General features: G+C 42.2%; 1 protein-coding gene across 3 annotated transcripts in view; it reads right to left on the reverse strand.

The window, feature by feature from the left end:
• Positions 1-18,534, reverse strand: part of BCAR3 (BCAR3 adaptor protein, NSP family member) — a 166,036-nt gene that overhangs the window by 62,040 nt on the left and 85,462 nt on the right. The window contains exon 1 of one of the 3 annotated variants that reach the window (XM_072644035.1): positions 14,706-14,914. The exons of the other annotated variants lie outside the window; for them this stretch is intronic. Coding sequence (XP_072500136.1) covers positions 14,706-14,789 — 84 coding nt within the window. The 5' untranslated portion in view covers positions 14,790-14,914. Of the gene's footprint in view, positions 1-14,705; positions 14,915-18,534 lie in introns of those variants that run through there. 3 annotated transcript variants of the gene reach the window in all.

Raw genomic sequence — 18,534 nt, forward strand, 5'->3', positions numbered from 1 at the left:
AAATAGTGTTTCAGATGTGGTCCAACTAGGGCACACTCCAGTGGGGGCTAATAACTTCCTTATTCAAGACATTCTCCTCTTACTCCAGCTTGGGACAGAATTAGGGTTTTTTGGCTGCAGGGCTACACTCATGGGTCATATTGAATTTGAAGTCCACTAAAACCTTTACATCCTTTTTACATAAACTGCTAGGTAGACCTACCTTCTCTATCCTGTCCTTGAACAGTTGATATTTTTGAACCCAAGCTTGGAACTTTACATTTGATCCTACTCCATTTAGTCTTATTAGATGCAATCTATAATTCCAGCCTATGTAACACCCCTCTAGCTCAATCTCTCCCTCTACCTGCCCTAATCCCTCTCCCAATTCAGCTGTGTAAAGTATGAAGAATTTGTCTTTGAGAAGGGAGATCCAGAAAGTTGGAACCCAGAAGTGACCCAACATGGCTTCAGGGAGGAGGGGCTGTGGAGTTAAGGCCTGAAGGTCAAAGGAAGTTCTTGACAGGAGGCCAGTTACTGAGTTCACTCAGTCTGCTGCAAGACCTTGGTAAGAATTGGTTCAAGGTCCTTGCTAGTGATAGGACACCAAATGGAAAATCATGGGCCTTTAAGGGTACTGGTTTACACTTGATTCAAAACTTGGGCCTGTTCTTCTAAGAACACAGAACTGCTTCATGTGACCTAATGACTAGCCCTGCTGAATACACAAGTTAAGCATCAGATTCCAACTGTGCTGCATTGTCCACTTGAAGGAGGAAGAATCATGGGGACTAAGTGAATTAAGTTATACATTTCCTAGAACTCCTAGATTTGAAGCAGATTATGTATTACTGTCTGGGGACTGCTGGAGTCTGAGAGAGGCTGCAGCAAAGTGGAAAATGCTTTATTATGCATTCTTTATTGCTATTATGTGCTGTTGTTTTATTACTTTTATTGATTCTATGCCAAGTAAAGTATTATATGTAGTATCCAAACATGCTTGGGTACTGTATCCTTCACTATGGAAAGTCAACTTTGTTATGCCAAGGTCCATGAAATATAGCCAAGTTCAGAAAGGAGGTAGGATTGGGGAGTGGGCATTAGCTCAACAGCTGGTTCTAATTGGACAAATCCACAATAATCCCCATCCCCTGGCTAGTAAGTCAGTATTGCTCCACAGAGAGGAAGAGCTCAAAAATGGAAGACAGTCCAATCTCCGAGAATAGATGTCACTTTCTCATCATTTCCATATAGTAAGATGGATGTACATAACCACCAGATGGAATGGTGTCCCCCTCTCCCCACCCCCACCTCTCAAGCTTCTGAGCCTTCATGTTGAACAGAATGAGGACAGTAGTTAGAAGTGCCACCTAGTAGTTAAATCCATGGGATATTTTTTGGATCCTGACACTTATCCAATACTATCATCTTGAATGTACAGCTGATCTTTGTTAGGAATCATCTAGTTGGAAAACATATGCATAGAAAATAATGTTTATCCCCTTAGTATATGACTGGGATATATGTAGAAAGACAGAGAAGAGATTCTGAAATTACATGGAAGGTTAGACTAGAATACTAGGATCTCTTCCACTGCTAAGGTTCTATGCCTTAACTTCCCCGTTCTTCAATCTACTCAACTCCCTATGACTCATTTTTTCCCAATCTACCTCGGCTATACATAGGGATAGTCCTACCTTTGATCGTGCCATCCCTCTTACGTACTCTACTTCCATGTTTGCAGACTCTAAATTTCCTTTAACCAATCCTTTCCTGGGACACCTCTCCCTTTGCCTTATTCCTCCTAAATCTACTTGTTCGTACCATGACCCCCAGGCCCTCTATTTCTCAGCGCTGCTCTGACTAAACTCACCTCTCTTACTAAAGTCAATCCTAAATTCAATTCAGTGTTAAACCAGTTTAACATCCACAACTCTCTAATCCCTTAACCTACCACTGATCATGCCTTGCTCAATCCCAGCCCTAGAATACTTGTTTCTTCCTTCTCACATTACTCCATTTTGTAAATAGAGGAAGCAGTAAAACTGTACTAAGTAGGTTCATTACAAATTTATGCTAATAAATCTCAACTGGACTCTCACCGCAGTAAGGCTGTCTGTGCACCATGGTCCTCCTCTCCAACTATCTCCACCCAACCAGAAATCTACTCCATTCTTCTGTCCCTCAGTTAATAGAGGAGCTTTTCCCCAGGCCTGCACACAGTTCCTGGCAGTTTCTTAAGCATACTTTAATATCTCCTTCCATTCTCCTAGCTCCTTCTTCATTAGAATATAACCTCCTTGAAGGCAAGGACTACTTATATGCTTAGCACAGTGCTTGGCATTTGGCAAGCAATTAATTAATGTTTTATCCAACTATCCCTCTGTTATTCATTCCCTCTCTCATTCACCACTGAAATGGTTTGAACTCGCTGTTCTTCACACATGATTTCTTTGAACTGACTATTCTCCCTAAGTAAAATGCTCTCAGGAGCAGCTAGGTGGTGCAATGGGGGCCTGGAGACAGTACCTCATGTTTCTGAGTTCAAATCCAGCCTCAGGCACTTAGCTATGTGACCCTAGGCAAGTCACTTAATCATATTTGCCTCAGTTTCCTCATATGTAAAATGAGCTAGAGAAGGAAATGGCAAACCACTCCAGCACCTTTGCCAAGAATAGCCCAAATGGTGTCACGAAGAGGTGGACTCGACTAAAATGACTGAATAATAACAAAATGTCCTCCCCCTCCTCATCTTAGAATCCCTGGCATCCAATCAGATTCAGCTCAAGCAGGAAATCCTGTGGGAGCCCTTTTCTGGTTTCCCCACATGCTCCCACCTTCCCCTCTATTCTAGATTTCCGTTGTATATGCCAGTTTGAGTAGATCTTATCTCTCCCATTAGAGTGTAAGGACTATAAGGACAGGAGCTGGTTTTTCATTTTTCTTTGCATTTCCAGTACTTTAGTACAGTGCCTGGAACAAAGTAAGTGCTTAGTAAATGAACGATTCTATGATTCTAACTTGAGTTCTTCCTATTAAGCTGCTATGAGAAACATGCAAATAGACAGACTGACTAGAGTGTGAGAAAGACACTTCTTTGTGTAAGCAAAAGGGCCCAACAACAGCTATTTCATTAGGACAAAAGGGAAGCAAAATTCATTTCCAAAATACTACACGTATTGGCAAGCAGAGGTATAAAAATATCTTAAGGATAAGAATGACCTTGGCCAGTTCAGGGTGATTTTGACTTGTGAGACAGTGAGTTAGTCCCATGAGTCACCTGCCCCCTTACACCTAGCAAGCTGCTAAAGCTAAAAAAGTCCCTGGGTTTTTAATCCAATTCAAGTAGGAAAGTTATCTCTGGTAACAGTTGCCATCATCTCTAGAGCCAGGTGTCAGTCCCAGTTTTCAAGTTAAAATTGTCACCCTTAGCCAATACAAAAAAGGACTCTTCAAGACCTCTGGTTCCCAAACAATGCTCCTTGGCATTCTTGGCAGGCACCAATCACCTGTCCTGGGGGGTACCAAGATAGCCCACAGAACTTTCCCAGGATCCTGGCCCTATGATGTCCTTCCCAGCCAGACCCCTCCAACAAAAACAACTCCCTTGCCAGGAGCCAAGCATGTCAGGGGTGGGAGTGCTGGCACATGCTCTCTGTCAGTGTGTCCTGCCCCTGAATGCTGAAACCAGATCCCTAGAGCTCCTAGATGCCAAGGAAACACATTTAGACAGCCATGCACTAAAGAGATGCTCCTTTTAAAATAGGCCTCTATAAAAAGCCTTCTTCATTTAGGATGACTAAGGGGACTGGTAGCCTCCTCTAAAAGAGAACCGTTGGCTGCAAGCAAAGACTGGCAACAGGACTGAACCAGACTTTTCCCCTGCTCCCCTGCTCCTGAGAGTTTGGAAGGGGCCTCCCTGGCGATTGAGTCCAAACTGTATTTGAAAAGGAAAGCCCTTCATAGTATCCCCGAGACGTGGTCACACAGACTCAGCTTGAAGGCCTGAACCCAACAATACCTGAAGCATCCTACTGCACATTTGGACGGTTCTTCTCATAAGTTTCTTTCTTGCCTAGAACTGGAATCTGTTTCTCTAGAGTTCATTCATTCATTCATCAATGAATTTAAAAAATCATCATTTTTCTAAGCACCTATTCTGTGGCAGCAATGGCACACAGTGACAAAGCAAACATGCCCTGCCTTCAAACACCTTACAGTTCTGCCATCCACGGTCAAGGAAACAAGTTTAATGCTTCTTGCCTGAAATCAGCCTGCAGACACTTGAATAGCTACTAGGTGATCCTCCACCCCATAAATCTTCTTTTCTCATCAGCCCCTTTAAATCCTCATAGAACAGGGGCTCATATTCACTGAGGTCATCCTTTCTAAAATGGGACACTCAGAACTGACCACAATTCCCCAGATTTTAACTAGAACAGAGTAAGGAAAGATTACTATCTCCCTCATTCTGGACATTAATGCCTCTCTTAATGCAGTCTAAAGCTGCATTTGCTTTCTTGGCTGCCAAGTCACACTAATGATTCATATTGACTGAGCTCACAACTCCCTAAACACACCCTTACTCCCTTCCCCATACCCCAACTTCTTCTAGATCTTCCAGTTGGTCTCCCTGCCTTCAGTCTCTCCCCACTCCAGCCTGTCCTCCCCGCAGGTGCCAAATGATCTTCCTGTAGCACAGTTCTGACCACGGTACACCCCTCCTCACTAAATAAACTCCACTGGCTCCCTATTACCTCTGGGGTCAAATAGAAAATCCCTTTGTTCAGATTTTAGACGTATTTGTTCAGACTTTGTTCAGATTTTACAACTTATCCCTTTCTACCTTTGCAATTCTCTAACACTTTACTCCCTTCCACAAATGGGAAGGAATACAGGGGCATTGACCTTCATGCTATTCCCCAAGCCTGGGATGCCTTCCCTCCTGAGTATCTGAGGCTGGAGTTGAACTCAGGTCTTCCTAACTTTAGGTCCAACACTCTATCCATACCAGGATTTTAATTCAGGCTCTTAGATTTAAGAGGCAACAGACTTTCCCCCTTTTCTGTTTATTTTTTTTCTCACTCAGACATGAGATGGTAAATTTGTGACTGGCAGTTACCTGCATCTTTCTTTATACATTCCCGCCCAGCTCTCTAACAGAATCACACTTGACCCTGCCAAAGGGCAGGATGGTACAACAGAAACAACTCTAGACTTGGAGCCAGAGAACCTGAATTCAAATCCGAGTTGTGGAACCTTGTGTAACAGGCACTTAATAAATGTTTATTGAATTGGGTTAATTTCTTTGGACTCCACGTCTTCACCTGTAAAAATGAAGCTGAAGATAGTCTTTCAAGTCTTTAATCTTACCAGGAAAAGGATGCATCCACAATAGGCTCCTCAGTGATTCTGCTCAAAGGAATCCCTGGTGTTCACAAAAAAAGCAGTGAGAGGGCATAAAAGAAGGGGATTTGGCCACAGAACCAAGACCTGGATCCAAATCTTGCACTTGTGTGACCCTGATGCAGTCATTTAACTTCATGGTGTTCTAGAAACTCTAAAAGCAACTGCTAGTATGCATTGGTAGTAGAGTTTCCTCTCTGGATTTCTCTGTGCCAGTTAAATCACAATCCCTCCCCCTTCCCCCACAAAAGCTTACCAGTAATAGCTCAGATGTGGTCAGACTGAATGAGTTACTATATTGTGTTTGCCAGATGTACATCAGGGTACCATGTCCTAAATTACTTCTCTGAGGCAATGCCAGAAAATGGGCCATCAGCTCATGGACCTTCACAATAAACAGCCAAAGATAAGTATTTCTACTTTACTGAAGGGAGGAATAAAGCCTGCTAAGATTAGTTGTCCTATGCTATCGGGGAGCCTACAGTAACACTAGAAACAAAACCACCAATCTCTAGCCACAGGAAACTCTTTAACCCTAAGTAACCTTCCCTTTCTCCAGGCAATGGGTTACAGGATTTAAAAAAGAAAGAAAAAGAAATCTCACTCCTTTCTGTTACTAGCTGAATATGAAAAAAGAGAGGGAGGGAGAGAAGGTGAGAAAGAGGAAGATGGAAAAGACAGGGAGTGTATGAGGGAGAGATATGGAGAAAAAGACAAAGAGAGAGAAAAAAGAAGGAAGAAAAGAGAAAAAGAGAGAGGAGAGAGCAAAAGAGGAAAGAGAGAAGAAAAAGAGGAATGTGAGAAAAAAGATACAGGGGAAAGCCAGAGGAAGAATAGAAAAATAAAGAGGGAGAGAGGAAACAAAAAGATGACAAGGGAGAGAAAAGGAGGGAGAAAGAAACAAAGAAGGAAAGACAAGGGGAAAAGAGAGAGAAGAGAAAAGGAAGAAAAAGAGAGGAAGAGAAAGAAAAGAGAGAGAAAAGAAAGGGAGCTAAAAGGAAGAAAGAGAGAAAAAAGAGGAGAGAAAGAGGGAAGGGCAAGGGAAGGGAGAACAAGGAAACCTGTCATGTCCTCAATGGGACAGAATCAAATGGAGTGTTTTCAGTATAAACTTATGGTGTACTAAAACGTTGCTTGCTTCATATTACATCCTGCTGAAGAACCTATAGTGAGTCTCTGTGTATAGAATGGAGACCCCGTCCCTCTCTTGAACAAGGGATACTTTTGATTTTCCTGCAGGCTAAGGATGAGAAGGCAAGATTATAGTCATGCTTCCTTCCCTGCTGGCAATAAAATAACCTGCATTTGTACTGCACCCAACTACTTCTCTACAACCCTGTGAGGTTGGTAAAGTATCATTATCCACATTTTACAAATAAGGAAACTGAGGCTCTGAGAGAAAAATGATTTGCCCAGGGTCATCTAGCATCATCCAATAATGGAATCACAGACTCTTGAAGTTGGTTATATAGTCCAATCTCTCCCTGATGACATACCTGAAAAGTGGTCACCTAGCCCTCACTTACAGACTTGTGCCAGGTCACATTCTACTAATAATAATAATAGTAAAAATAATCCTAACAATTATCATTTATATAGTTCCTACTATGTGCCATGCACTGGGGTAAAGTACTTTACAAATATTATCTCATTACAACTGCCCCTAGTTGGGGAAGCCTCAACCAAACTCCTCATCGTAACTTTCAAACCCAACCTTTCACCTTCCAATCTAGTCAGATGGGTCTTCTCATGACTCTCCCATGTAGGTGATCATCATGGACAACTCAGTATCTCTGCTCCTATTTCCCCTGCCTAACATGCCCTAACTTTGGTGCTTCTTCTCCTATCTAAACGTTATCCATCCTTCCAAGACTTAGTCCAAGTCTGCCTTCCTTCCACGAAGGCCTCCCCAACTGCCCAAACCAACACAGGAAATGAGATTAGGATGGACCACTCTAATCATTAGAAAGTTCTTCTTGACCTCAAGCCTAAACTGATCTCTCTGTAACTTTGAACTGAATTTCTTTATTTCAACAAACATTTCCTAGACACCTAGTACGTGAAAGGGCCTAAGCTAGTATCCAGAAGTACAAAGACGGCTACGACACTGGCCCTGCTCTCCAGAAGCTTATCATCTAAAGGAGGAGGAGGAAAGGGTGAGTTGGTAAATAACTGACACAGTAGAGAATGAGATAACAGCAGAGATCTTCAGAGAGAGTGCTTTGTGAAACATGCCCAGTGGGAGTGCAGTTGTAGTGGAGGTTCCCTGGGTGCCCTAAACAGAACCCTAGAGTCCTGTAAAATGGAGAGAAAAGTACCTCCCCTCATTACCTGGAGGGGTTAAGGCCATCATACAAAAAAAATGTGTACTTTTCTTCGAAAACTGTACTATATAACAAGGCTTTACTATTCCTACCCCCATTATTTTTTAAGGTAAGCACCTTAAGAACAGAATCTATGTTCTACTACTTCTTCTGCATCCAAACTCCTACCTTGTAAGTTGCACAAAGCAAATGGACACTATTAGAATCAGAAAGCACTAAGTCCCAAAATGCTGGAGGACAATGAGATCTATGACCATTTAAGATCAGCCCAAGAATCTACATAGGAAAAACAAAATTGGCAAAGAATGTCTCTTGTCCAGGATGTGACATGCAGATGGATGGACAGTTCATGGAGTGAGTCCATCAGTGAATATTTATATTTGGGTTAATTACTGCCGATGAATGATGAGTTGGACCCAGAACTGAACCAGAGGAAGGGAGGAGGCTGGATTTTATCCGGGAAACTACACAACGCTTTCAGTCATTCCAAGCTCTTCCATGAGACCAAAACATATGCTTGTTTGTTTGTTTGAAAGCACCACTATTGTCCTTGTATCGCTGTCAATCGTGGAACATCGTGGTATCCACAAAATAAAGTTGTAAGTGACCGGGAGGGCAGCAGAGAGACCCACAGTGTATACAAGCAGGAAACAGCATGCTACCAACAATGGCATGCATACAAGTAGGAAGGAAAGAAACTAAGCATGTATTAAGTACCTACTGTATACCAGGCACTGTGCTCAGTGCTTTACAAATATTATCTCATTGGATCCTCACAACAACGCTAGGAGGCAGGTGCATTATTATCACTCCCATTTTTATAGATGAACAAACTGAGGCACACAGAGATTAAGTGACTTGCCCAGGGACACACAGCTTAAATGTCTGAGGCCAAATCTGAACCAAGGTCTTTCTGACTTCAGGCCCAGTACTCTTATCCTCTGCACCACCTAGCTGCCTTGGAGCATTAAAGGTATCATCCAGTTCTCTGATCCACAGAATTAGAAAAGGAATCGGATTGGTCATGTAATAAGAGCGAGGAATAACAGACAGACAATCTAACTGTTACAACAATACCTTTACGATGTTAAGATCTAGAAGAAAGCATCTCATCCACGGAGCACATTCAATCTGAATGCTTATTAAGCAGTTACTAGATGTAAAATACTGTGATAGATTATAGGGTTACAAAGAAAAAAAGCTCCTTGCCTTTAATGAATTTATCTTCTTCTCCAAGGATACAGAATGAATGCAAGTAAATACAAGATTATTTGTAGGAAGAAGAGGAAGGGTATAATTACCGAGGCATTGTTGATGATCTCTGAAAGATTGTGAAGAATGGAAAATGTGCGATAGAAGGTTTCTAAAAAGAGAGTCAGCAACGTGCAAGTCAGCCAGCTTAACTCATGTTCCTGGCAAAATACTAGAAAGCATCATCAAAGGAACGGGGAGGAAACACCTAGGAAAGGGAGCTCATGTTCGTGAAGAGCCAGCATGAATTCATCAAGGACAGGTCACAGTACACTAATGTGATTTCCTTTTCTGATGGGGTTAGAAGATTGGCAGATTAGGGAAATGTAGACATATGGAATTCACCTTGATTTTAGACAAGTATTTAACAAAATCTATCATGCTATTCACATGGACAAGAAGAGATAATAGTACAATTAGGTGGATTTGGGATGGACCCAAAAGAAAATAATTGGTGGTTCAATAACAATTGAGGGAGTCTCTAGTGGATTACTCCAAGATTATCCCTTTAAAGAACTTTATCAATGACTTGGATAAAAGTATAGCCAAGCACACTTATCAAATTTACAGATGACACAGGGTTGGGAAGGGTAACTAACTTGTTGGATAGCAGAGGCAAGATCCAAAGACATTAGACCAGGGGTGGGGAACTTGCTGCCTCAAGGCCACATGTGACCCTCTACATCCTCAAGTGTGGCCCTCTGACTGAATCCAAACTTCACAGAACAAATCCCCCTAATAAAAGGATTTGTTCTGTAACACTTGGACTCAGTCAAAAGGCTGTACCCAAGGAGCTAGAAGACTACATGCCTAGAGGGCACAGGTTCCCTACCCTTGCACTAGACAGAGTAGAACATTGAACTGAATCTAATAAAACAGAACTTAACAAGGGGAAGCATAAAGTCTTCAAACTACATTCACAGAATCAATTTCACAAGTACAAGATTGAGAAGATATGGTCAGACATCTTCAAAGGGTCCAGGAGTTTTTAAAGATTTCTAGTTCAATACGAACCAATAGTATGAAATAATAGACAAAAAGAAACTAATATGGTCACTTCCGCCCTAATGCTTGTTTCAAAAACATATGAATTTGTTCCATTGCAATTGATATATTGAACAAAACTCAAATTTTGAGTTTGTATATGTGCAATTTCTTTCACAAGAAACAGAGGGAGAACATAGAAAACTCTGCCACTTCATAATAACTCACAAGATGCAACCCTTCCAACACCCACTTCCACAAACCAACCTCAGGTCTTTTTCAAGATGAAGTGCCATGTTTATTGCACATCTTCTGGTGCAATAGTAGCCATGAGCAGAGGAGGGCTGCATGGCCTTGGGTTGCTGCCTGTCCTTTAGTTTGCCCAACTTCACTAGACTTTGCCAGTCGTCCAACTCACAGACATTGTCACTAGTTATTGTAGTGTTCATATGTTTCTTAACCTTGCTTATTATGTCACTGATAAAGTTTTTGAGCGCTGGGTCCCTAGCCCTATTTTCCCATGGTTTTTATTGTGATTCTGCATACCATGGTGCTTTGGGGGAAGGCATTTGTGGCATTATAGCAGAACTGGCAGTACGCTATTAAGTGCCATTAAGAGAGTTACCACCATCCACGACTGGGGAAGCGATAGCACCACAGTATTCAGCCTTGGTCTGTACACATCTCAAACACCTAAAACTCATTAGATGTTCATTTCTGGATTAAGAGAGAAAGACATTAATAAGCTAGAAAATGTCCAAAGAAAGATGATCATGATAATGAAAGGTCTCAAGATCTTTTGAATTGAAGGCACTGGAAGTGTTTACAGCAGAGATCATTTTGAGGTGAAATTTAGATTGTAAACTCCCTTAGGAGAGTAACTATATTTCTATTTGTATACCTAGCACATACCACAGTGCCTGGCACATAGCAGGTGCTTAATAAATGTTTAATAAATTAATAAATGTCAAGTATTTAAAGGTCTATTATGTGAAAGGGCCCTAAAGGACAAAACTAGTTACAATGGATGGAAAAGTTAGGCTTAGTGTAAGGAAAAATCTTCCTAACAATGAGGGCTACTGCAAACTGGAATAGTCTTTAAGCTAAGACAGGATGATCGCTTGATGAGTATGCTATTGTGGGGATGCTTTCTCACATGAGGGCTAAACTAGATAACCTCTGAAAGTCCCTTTGATGATTCTGTATCTTTCTGGCAGGGGATAGGGGAATGAGGAAAGCTTACATGGAACTGGGACAAGAATGAAACAAAATGGCAGCATGGATGGGTTGTGATCCACACCAATGGAAATAGTACCCACAGGAGAGAGAGGAAAGGAGAAAATAAGCACTTAAATAGTGCCTACTGTATACCAGCTACAGCAAAGAGATAGATCACGGTCCATTAAAATACTGAGCCTGAATGTCATATAGCAATATAGATCTAAAAGCAAAATAACCTTCTAAACTTCTATTGCCATGGGACTTGGCTTTATAGGACCATTCTACTTGCACATCCTTAGTCAAGTCACTTAACCTCTCTGCCTTAGTTTTCTCATGTGTAAAACAAAAGGCTAGACTAGACAGTCTCTTAGATCCATTCTAATTAGATATCTAATCCTCTCATAATCCTGTGACTCATATTAGTAAGATAACCCAGTACTCTTCAGTGCCTATCAGAACTCCTTTAAGGATTTAAAGATCAGGATACTGAGCCATTGTAGCTGAGGCCACTGACATTCCCTGGAACACTCCATGTGAAGTCTCCTTGTATAAAGGTCTCTAAGTGGCTCAATGGATAAAGCACTGGATTTAGAGTCGGAAGACTTGAGTTCAAATACACTCACCAGCTGTTAATCCTGGGCAAGTCACTCAACCTCTGTCTGCCTCAGTCTCTTCAGCTGTAAAATGGGGATAACAATAGCACCTACTTCCCGGGGTTCTTGTAAGGATCAAATAAGAAATATCTGTAAAGCACTTAGGACAGTATCTGGCATGTAATAGGTTCCACATAATTGCTTGGCCCCCACCCCATTTCTCCCACCCTCTGCTCTTTCCCCTTTCTTGCTCCAATGAACCATTTTTATTCCACACCTATGTGGGGCTACATACTGGCAACCTGTCCACAGTCCTGATGCTTCTTATCACCCACTTAGTCCCCTTCCTTGGCCTCTTTCTTTAAAGTCAGGCAATCCAATTATTTACTGCCCTGCTAATTACAGTAACCTAACCAAACTTGTTTCAAGATACATTAAGTTGAAGTTCATTCGAGTGCACCCAATATGTCTAGAATGTCTCTGCAAATAGCATCTTGTTTTCTGAAAGCAAGCAGCTATGATTGGTTTCTATGTATAAGACTTTTTATATTTTTAGGTCTCTTCCCATACAACAAAAACTATTAATACCATTCCACTTTCTCCAGAGACAGTATGGATTAACCCAAATGGAAAGTTACCATGACTACCTCAATGTTATTTTTGGTATGAGAAACTCTGTCAAGTCTAGCAATGTATGTGGTCAAGAATTGTGGCTTTATTTCCGCTTTGCTATCAGACAATCAATCTCAATTTAATTTCAAAGCTCAAATAGCAACGGAAACTAATTAGGAGCAGCAAGATCTGAAATCCCTAATTAAAGCGGAAGTCAATAAAGCCATAAGCGTTATCATTGGGACAACCACCCGCAGGATGGAGCCCCACACAAAAGCAGAGAATTTCTTTCCCAGATAATTAGCTAAGCTAAAGTGGAGAGGGGAGAAGGAGAAAAGCATTTGGAGGACACAAGACAGAAAACAAAGATAGGACAGAAGGATTCTATTTCTGATTCTGACGCTACTTGCTGTTAAAACAAGTTGAGGAACTTTTCCGTACCACAGAATCTCAAAGGAAAAGGGTGAACAATTCTAAGGAATACCCTCTGGGGAGTGTGTGATATTTACCCTGGCACCTGAATGCAATGGGAGGGGACTGGAGCCTCATTGGGAGGACTGTCTACATTGGCAAACTAAATAGGATCATAGATTTAGAGCCAGAAGAGAGTTTAGAGTTCCTCCTGTCCAACTCCTCAATTTTTAACATGAGGAAACTGAGATCCAGGCAGGTTAAATGATTGCCTAGTCATATATGTAATATATGGTAGAGATCTGAACCTCCAAGTCCAGTGCTTTCCCTGCACCATACCACATAGGAAAGTAGGGTTCATTGCAGATAGGCCAGGAAAGCTCTTTGCACTCATGTACCACTCTCATAAATACAGGGGAGCACATCTACAGAGTCAAAAGCTCAACACCCTCCCCTCCTGTTGCCTTATGGGCCAAATGCTGAACTGTCGACTTTGTATTTACCAGAAGTAGATCTGCACAAAACCTTCTGTTAACAGTGAAATACCACGGCCCACTCCAGAAGCGTACATGTCCCAAAGGACCAACTCCGGTATTTTTGACAGCTTTAAAATAATGTTAATGGTCTGACTTCATCTCACTCAACCCAGAGGGATCCGCATTTAGGCCAGAAACCACATGCCGAGGTAGCAAGGCAACTCTTAAGCAAATAAGGGATTGCTTCTCCCTGATGGTTATATATACTTGTCTTATCTCAAAATTTCTTGATAAAGAAAAATTAGCTTTGAGCGTGAGTTGAAAAGTAGAACCAGGCTGTCAAGTTACAGCATGTACTCAGACCCTCTCTTCAGCTAGCCTATATTCACTGTAGAAGATTCTTTAAAACATAATTGCCTTGTAAGAGTATCGTACAAACGAAACAGAATGCAATAACCCTGAAATGGCTTTTTTGATGCAAATGGAGACAGAGACAGAGAGATGGAGATACACACATACATACACACACACACACACACACACACACACACACACACACACTCGTACATACACACATACTCAGCAAGAGAGACAGAGGGAGGGAGGGAGAAGAGAGAGAGAGACAGAGAGACACAGAGAGATCTTGATATAAACATAGAGACAACTCCTCTCTGGAGAACTTTCCAAATCGAACTTTCTATGAGTTAAAATCAGGTCTGAAAAGTCATTAACAGAGAGACAAGCCCCAAGATAAAGGGAAGCTGGCGTTCACATTCATTTTGTATGTATTTCAAAGTCAGGCAATTACAATGCAAACAGAATTTATTAGCATAGTTCTGTCTATCAATGGAAACACTCAGGCAAACATAATATTCTCCAAGGTTAAAAAAAAAAGAGTGTACTGACATAATCTTTTAGCACTGAATGTTTTGTGGACGTAGGGGAGAGACTACTTTAACTGTTCCAATGATGAGTTTCAGCCACTAAGACAAGCTAATCTTAGTTCCTAATTTAAATGAATTAGCATTCACTGTGACATATGTATATACATCTTACACACACATACACACACACACACACTCTCTCTCTCTCTCTCTCTCGAACACAGGCAAGAAAACTGACCTAACTATTTAGTATTCAGCATTTAAAAAAGGAAGAAAAATAGCTTCATCTTGATGCAGGCACTTTGGAATAAACTTATCTTAAAAAAAAAAAAAAAAGGATCTCATTGCTCAGACAGTGACAGAGCCATTTCCAGATGAGTCTCAGTGGCTAGTACTTCCAGCACGAATTTCACATTAGGTGCATATCAAGATCCATCACTCCAATAAAGACACCTCTGTTTATACATCCAGACTGACAGTGGTAAACTTTTGATGTGTCCTTTAGAGGATTCCCCATTGGTGATGGGAGCCCCAAGGATGCCTCATTTCAGACCCTCTCCTTACCTTCACTCCAATGACAGACTTCCGGTGATAAAAGCAGCACAAGGCTGCAGAGAGTGTATGAAAAGCATTGCATTCCTTAGGCATCTTCCAATTTTCTGGCCCAGAGACCACACACTTTCTTTAGGGTTCAAAGACAAGAGGCTTCAGAAGTTTTCTGGGAGCTGCCTCCTGGCCAGCATAGACCTCTGCCTGCCCTGCCGACTGTTTCTGCTTCAGCTGCTGCTGCTGCCTCCTTGGGCTATGGGAACTCTCTTCTCCAGATCAGGGTGGGACTGTTGCCCACCCCCCCCAACAACCTCCACCCCAGCCAAAGCCTGTAACGATCAACTCTCTCAATCCTGACATGCTTGTGTCCAGCCTGCCATGGAGAGTGTGCCAAAAGCCCTCATGTGACTAGCCATTCTCCAATGAAATTCTAACCCCTCCAAGGAGAGGCTTTGCTCTTTGGCTGTCCCTTCAGTTCAGAGACCCTGAGGACAAAATCCTTCAACCACAAGCCACGGGCAGCCTTCCCTTCACAATCCTGGACCTTCATCAAGTACTCTGCTCCTTTCCGCCTGTCACTTGAGCTGATCCTTCTTTTGAATCAGAGAGGTTTGAGAGAACAAGGTAAATCACACCAATCACTCAGCCTCACTATCCAACAGGGACTAGTTTGGAAGACAGTGCTGGCTTAAGGACTACCAGATCACCCTGTCTGGCCTCTTTCCTCAAGATAACTAGCATCCTCAGTAACCTAGGTAGGGGGGTAAAGGAGGAAAAGGAAAGACCCAAATGACCACACTAACAAGCCTGTTTATTTTTAATTAGGATGCTCCTGGCAGCCAGTTGTAGGGAAAACACAAAACCCAGCTGATAACATTGGCACAGCCATGAGCTACTGGCAAAGCAACACTGCCTTTTGGTGTTTAATTAGCAGGTCTGTCAGCAAACACCCAGAGCCGTGTACCCATCCCACATGGCCCTGAAAGCTGTCGGGAGGCAGCGGGGACCAGGTTGTGTTACTGGTTTCTGACACGACTCAGGATGGACAAATGGATTTCAGCAAAGCCACAGGGTGCCTTTTCCTTTGTGTTCATTTTCTTTTTTTATGCTAGGTGACATAGTGGATAGGATCTGAAGTCAGGAAGACTCATTTCTTTCTGAATTCAAATCTGGCCTTAGACAATTACTAGCTGTGTGACCCTGGGCTAGTCACTTAACCCTTCAGTCTCCTCATCTGTCAAATGAGCTGAAGAAGGAAATGGCAAATATCTTTGCCAAGAGAACCCCAGATGGGGTCACAAAGAATCAGACAGGGTTGAAAAATGACTGCAGCAGCAGCAATACCACCATCCCAACAAAAATGAATGGAAAGCAGAGAAGGGAGCGGTCCTGTGGCTAAGCAGGATCCCATAGCAAGGCCCCACCAGGAGCTCTGGCAGGAGATAACCTCTCTTCTCTTTGGTTCCTGTTGCCACAGTCCTAAAAGTTCCTGTTTCTTATTGAATCCAGCTTTCTGCCTGAAGCTATCCCTTCTTTTTATTTCCAAATATTAACTTTCTGTGGCTGCTGTGTCCCAAAAAGGGAATAAATCTTGCTACTCTCTCTATAGCAAGGGACAGGCAGCAACTCGCCATGCAGCAGAAACTGAGCTGCATTCAGTCCAGAAAGGAGCAGGACCAGATGAGACATGATGGAGCTATGAAAAGCATCCAAGAGGATTAGCATCAGCTCTTTGGACTGAATCGTCTGCCTTTGAAAATAGGCCATTGTTTGCTCAACTGCCCAGTGAGAAGCTCCTGAGCTGCAAGGACGGGGTGATGAGATAAACTTAGTACATGAGAGAAGCAGTCACTGAGCCTAAGGAATATGGAGCTAGGATGGAGGCGGAGGGAAGGACGTTGATGGGAGAAGGGTGGAGAGCAAGAAGTCTTCCTGAGAACAGCAATGGCATAGGAATATAGTAACCAGGAACCATTCTGGCCTCATATCTGCTTCCTTCTCTTTCATAGTCTCACTGGACATGACTCCCCTTCCTGCCCTCTCCAATGCATCCCAACCAGACTTGTAGCTGATCCTTACATACAACACTCCATCTCCCAGGCCTGGAATGCACTTCCTCCTGACTTCTGAAGCCCTTAAGATACAGCTCGGATGTCATCTCCAAGAAGTCTTTCAGGATTTTCCTAATGGCTAGCGCCAGTTCCCCTAAATTATTTTGGAGTTAATTAATTTGTGTATGTAGGCTTCCTTGGCTGCTGTTCTTGTATTTCTGGTGTCTGGGCCATCTGAAAAGCAAGTAATTTGTTTAGGTCTGTTCATTAACTTTATATTAAGGCTGTCTATATTTACATATGTAATTTTTTATCTCTTCCATTAGATTCATCGCCTCGTTCTCCTGATCATGTATCTTCCCTTTCTGTCCATTCTAGAGGGGGCACAGTGCCTGATTGAGCACTGAACTTGGAGTCATGAAGACTTAAGTTCAAATCAAACTGCAAATACTTACTAGTTGTGTGACCCTGGGCAAGTCACTTCACTTGTGTCTGCCTCAGTTTCCTCATCTGAGAAATGGGGGTAATAAGAACACTTACCTTCCAAGCTGTTGTGAGGATCAAATGAAATAGTGCTTGTAAACTGTTTTGCCATCCTTAAAGGTTCTATAAATATTACCAATTATTATATTCAGAGCAGCTAGGTGGATAGAGTGGCAGGCCTGGAGACAGGCCTGCCGTACCAGCTGCGTGATCCTGGGCAAAGTCATGTAATCCTGTTTCCCTCAGTTTTCTCATCTGTAAAATGAGCTGGAGAAGGAAATGACAAACCTCTTGTGTCTTTGTCAAAAAAAATCAAACAAACTCAAATGAGGTCACAAAGAGTCAGATGCAACTGAAAATGAGAAAACAACATTCATCTTAATCTCTGTTTCTTGTGAGGTTAAAGCTTCTTAGGTGGCTATTTTGGATTCCCTCTTCTGAGGAGTTTCCATGTTATTTTGTAGATGCTGTTCCATAATCCCCTTTTTCTGCTGTGCCTCATTCCTTATTCCTGTAAGTGATAGAGAAGATATTGCCCTATGGCAGGAATTCTCCTAAATGTCCCCAATTGTACAGTTCATTATTTACCTTTGCCCTCCCTGTGGTCACTTATTTTTAGTTCCCATCTGCCATGAAATCTCCTCTCTGGGTCCATGTCTTCTTGATTTTCTGGGTATAAGTTGCCCCAGGAAGTCACCTGAAGCAGGATGAAGGGGACTCCCTACGTAACAAAAAAACGATGATTATACCCATTGTAAGGTCCCCATCACCCTTTATAGAACATCTCTTTTCTCCCATGGGAACATCCATCAGTGGTACCCTTTCCCACCATTCAATCCAAGATTTTCTCCCTTTCTTTCCCTTTGTTTCAATCCCTCCCAGGCCCTCTTTTGCTCATTCTCCTTGTAGGATCTCTTCTTCCTGAGACTGCAGGAGTTAGCCTTTGATGTGATTAGGGTACTTCACATGATTGCCCTCTATCTTCCTCCTCTTCCCTTCCTTTTAATGTGCCCTCTCATTTTGTGATCCGGTCTCACAAAAACACTAATTCACCTGAAGGCAGGGTGTTGTAAGGCTTCACCTTATTTCTCCACAGTCACTTCTGGTTGAATTCTGCTTTCACTTGTCTCCTTGGGTACTTCTGGGGGAAAAAAAAATCTCTAAATGATCTGTCATTATTTTGTTATCCCTTCCTTGGCTGCTATTCTTGTATGTCTGGTGTCTGGGCCATCTGAAAAGCAAGTAATTTGTTCAGGTCTGATTTTCTTTCTAGGAATTCTTCAGAATGCCTTTTTTTGTTACTGAACATC

Source organism: Notamacropus eugenii, chromosome 2, assembly GCF_028372415.1.
Source record: "Notamacropus eugenii isolate mMacEug1 chromosome 2, mMacEug1.pri_v2, whole genome shotgun sequence".
Taxonomy (NCBI): domain Eukaryota; kingdom Metazoa; phylum Chordata; class Mammalia; order Diprotodontia; family Macropodidae; genus Notamacropus; species Notamacropus eugenii.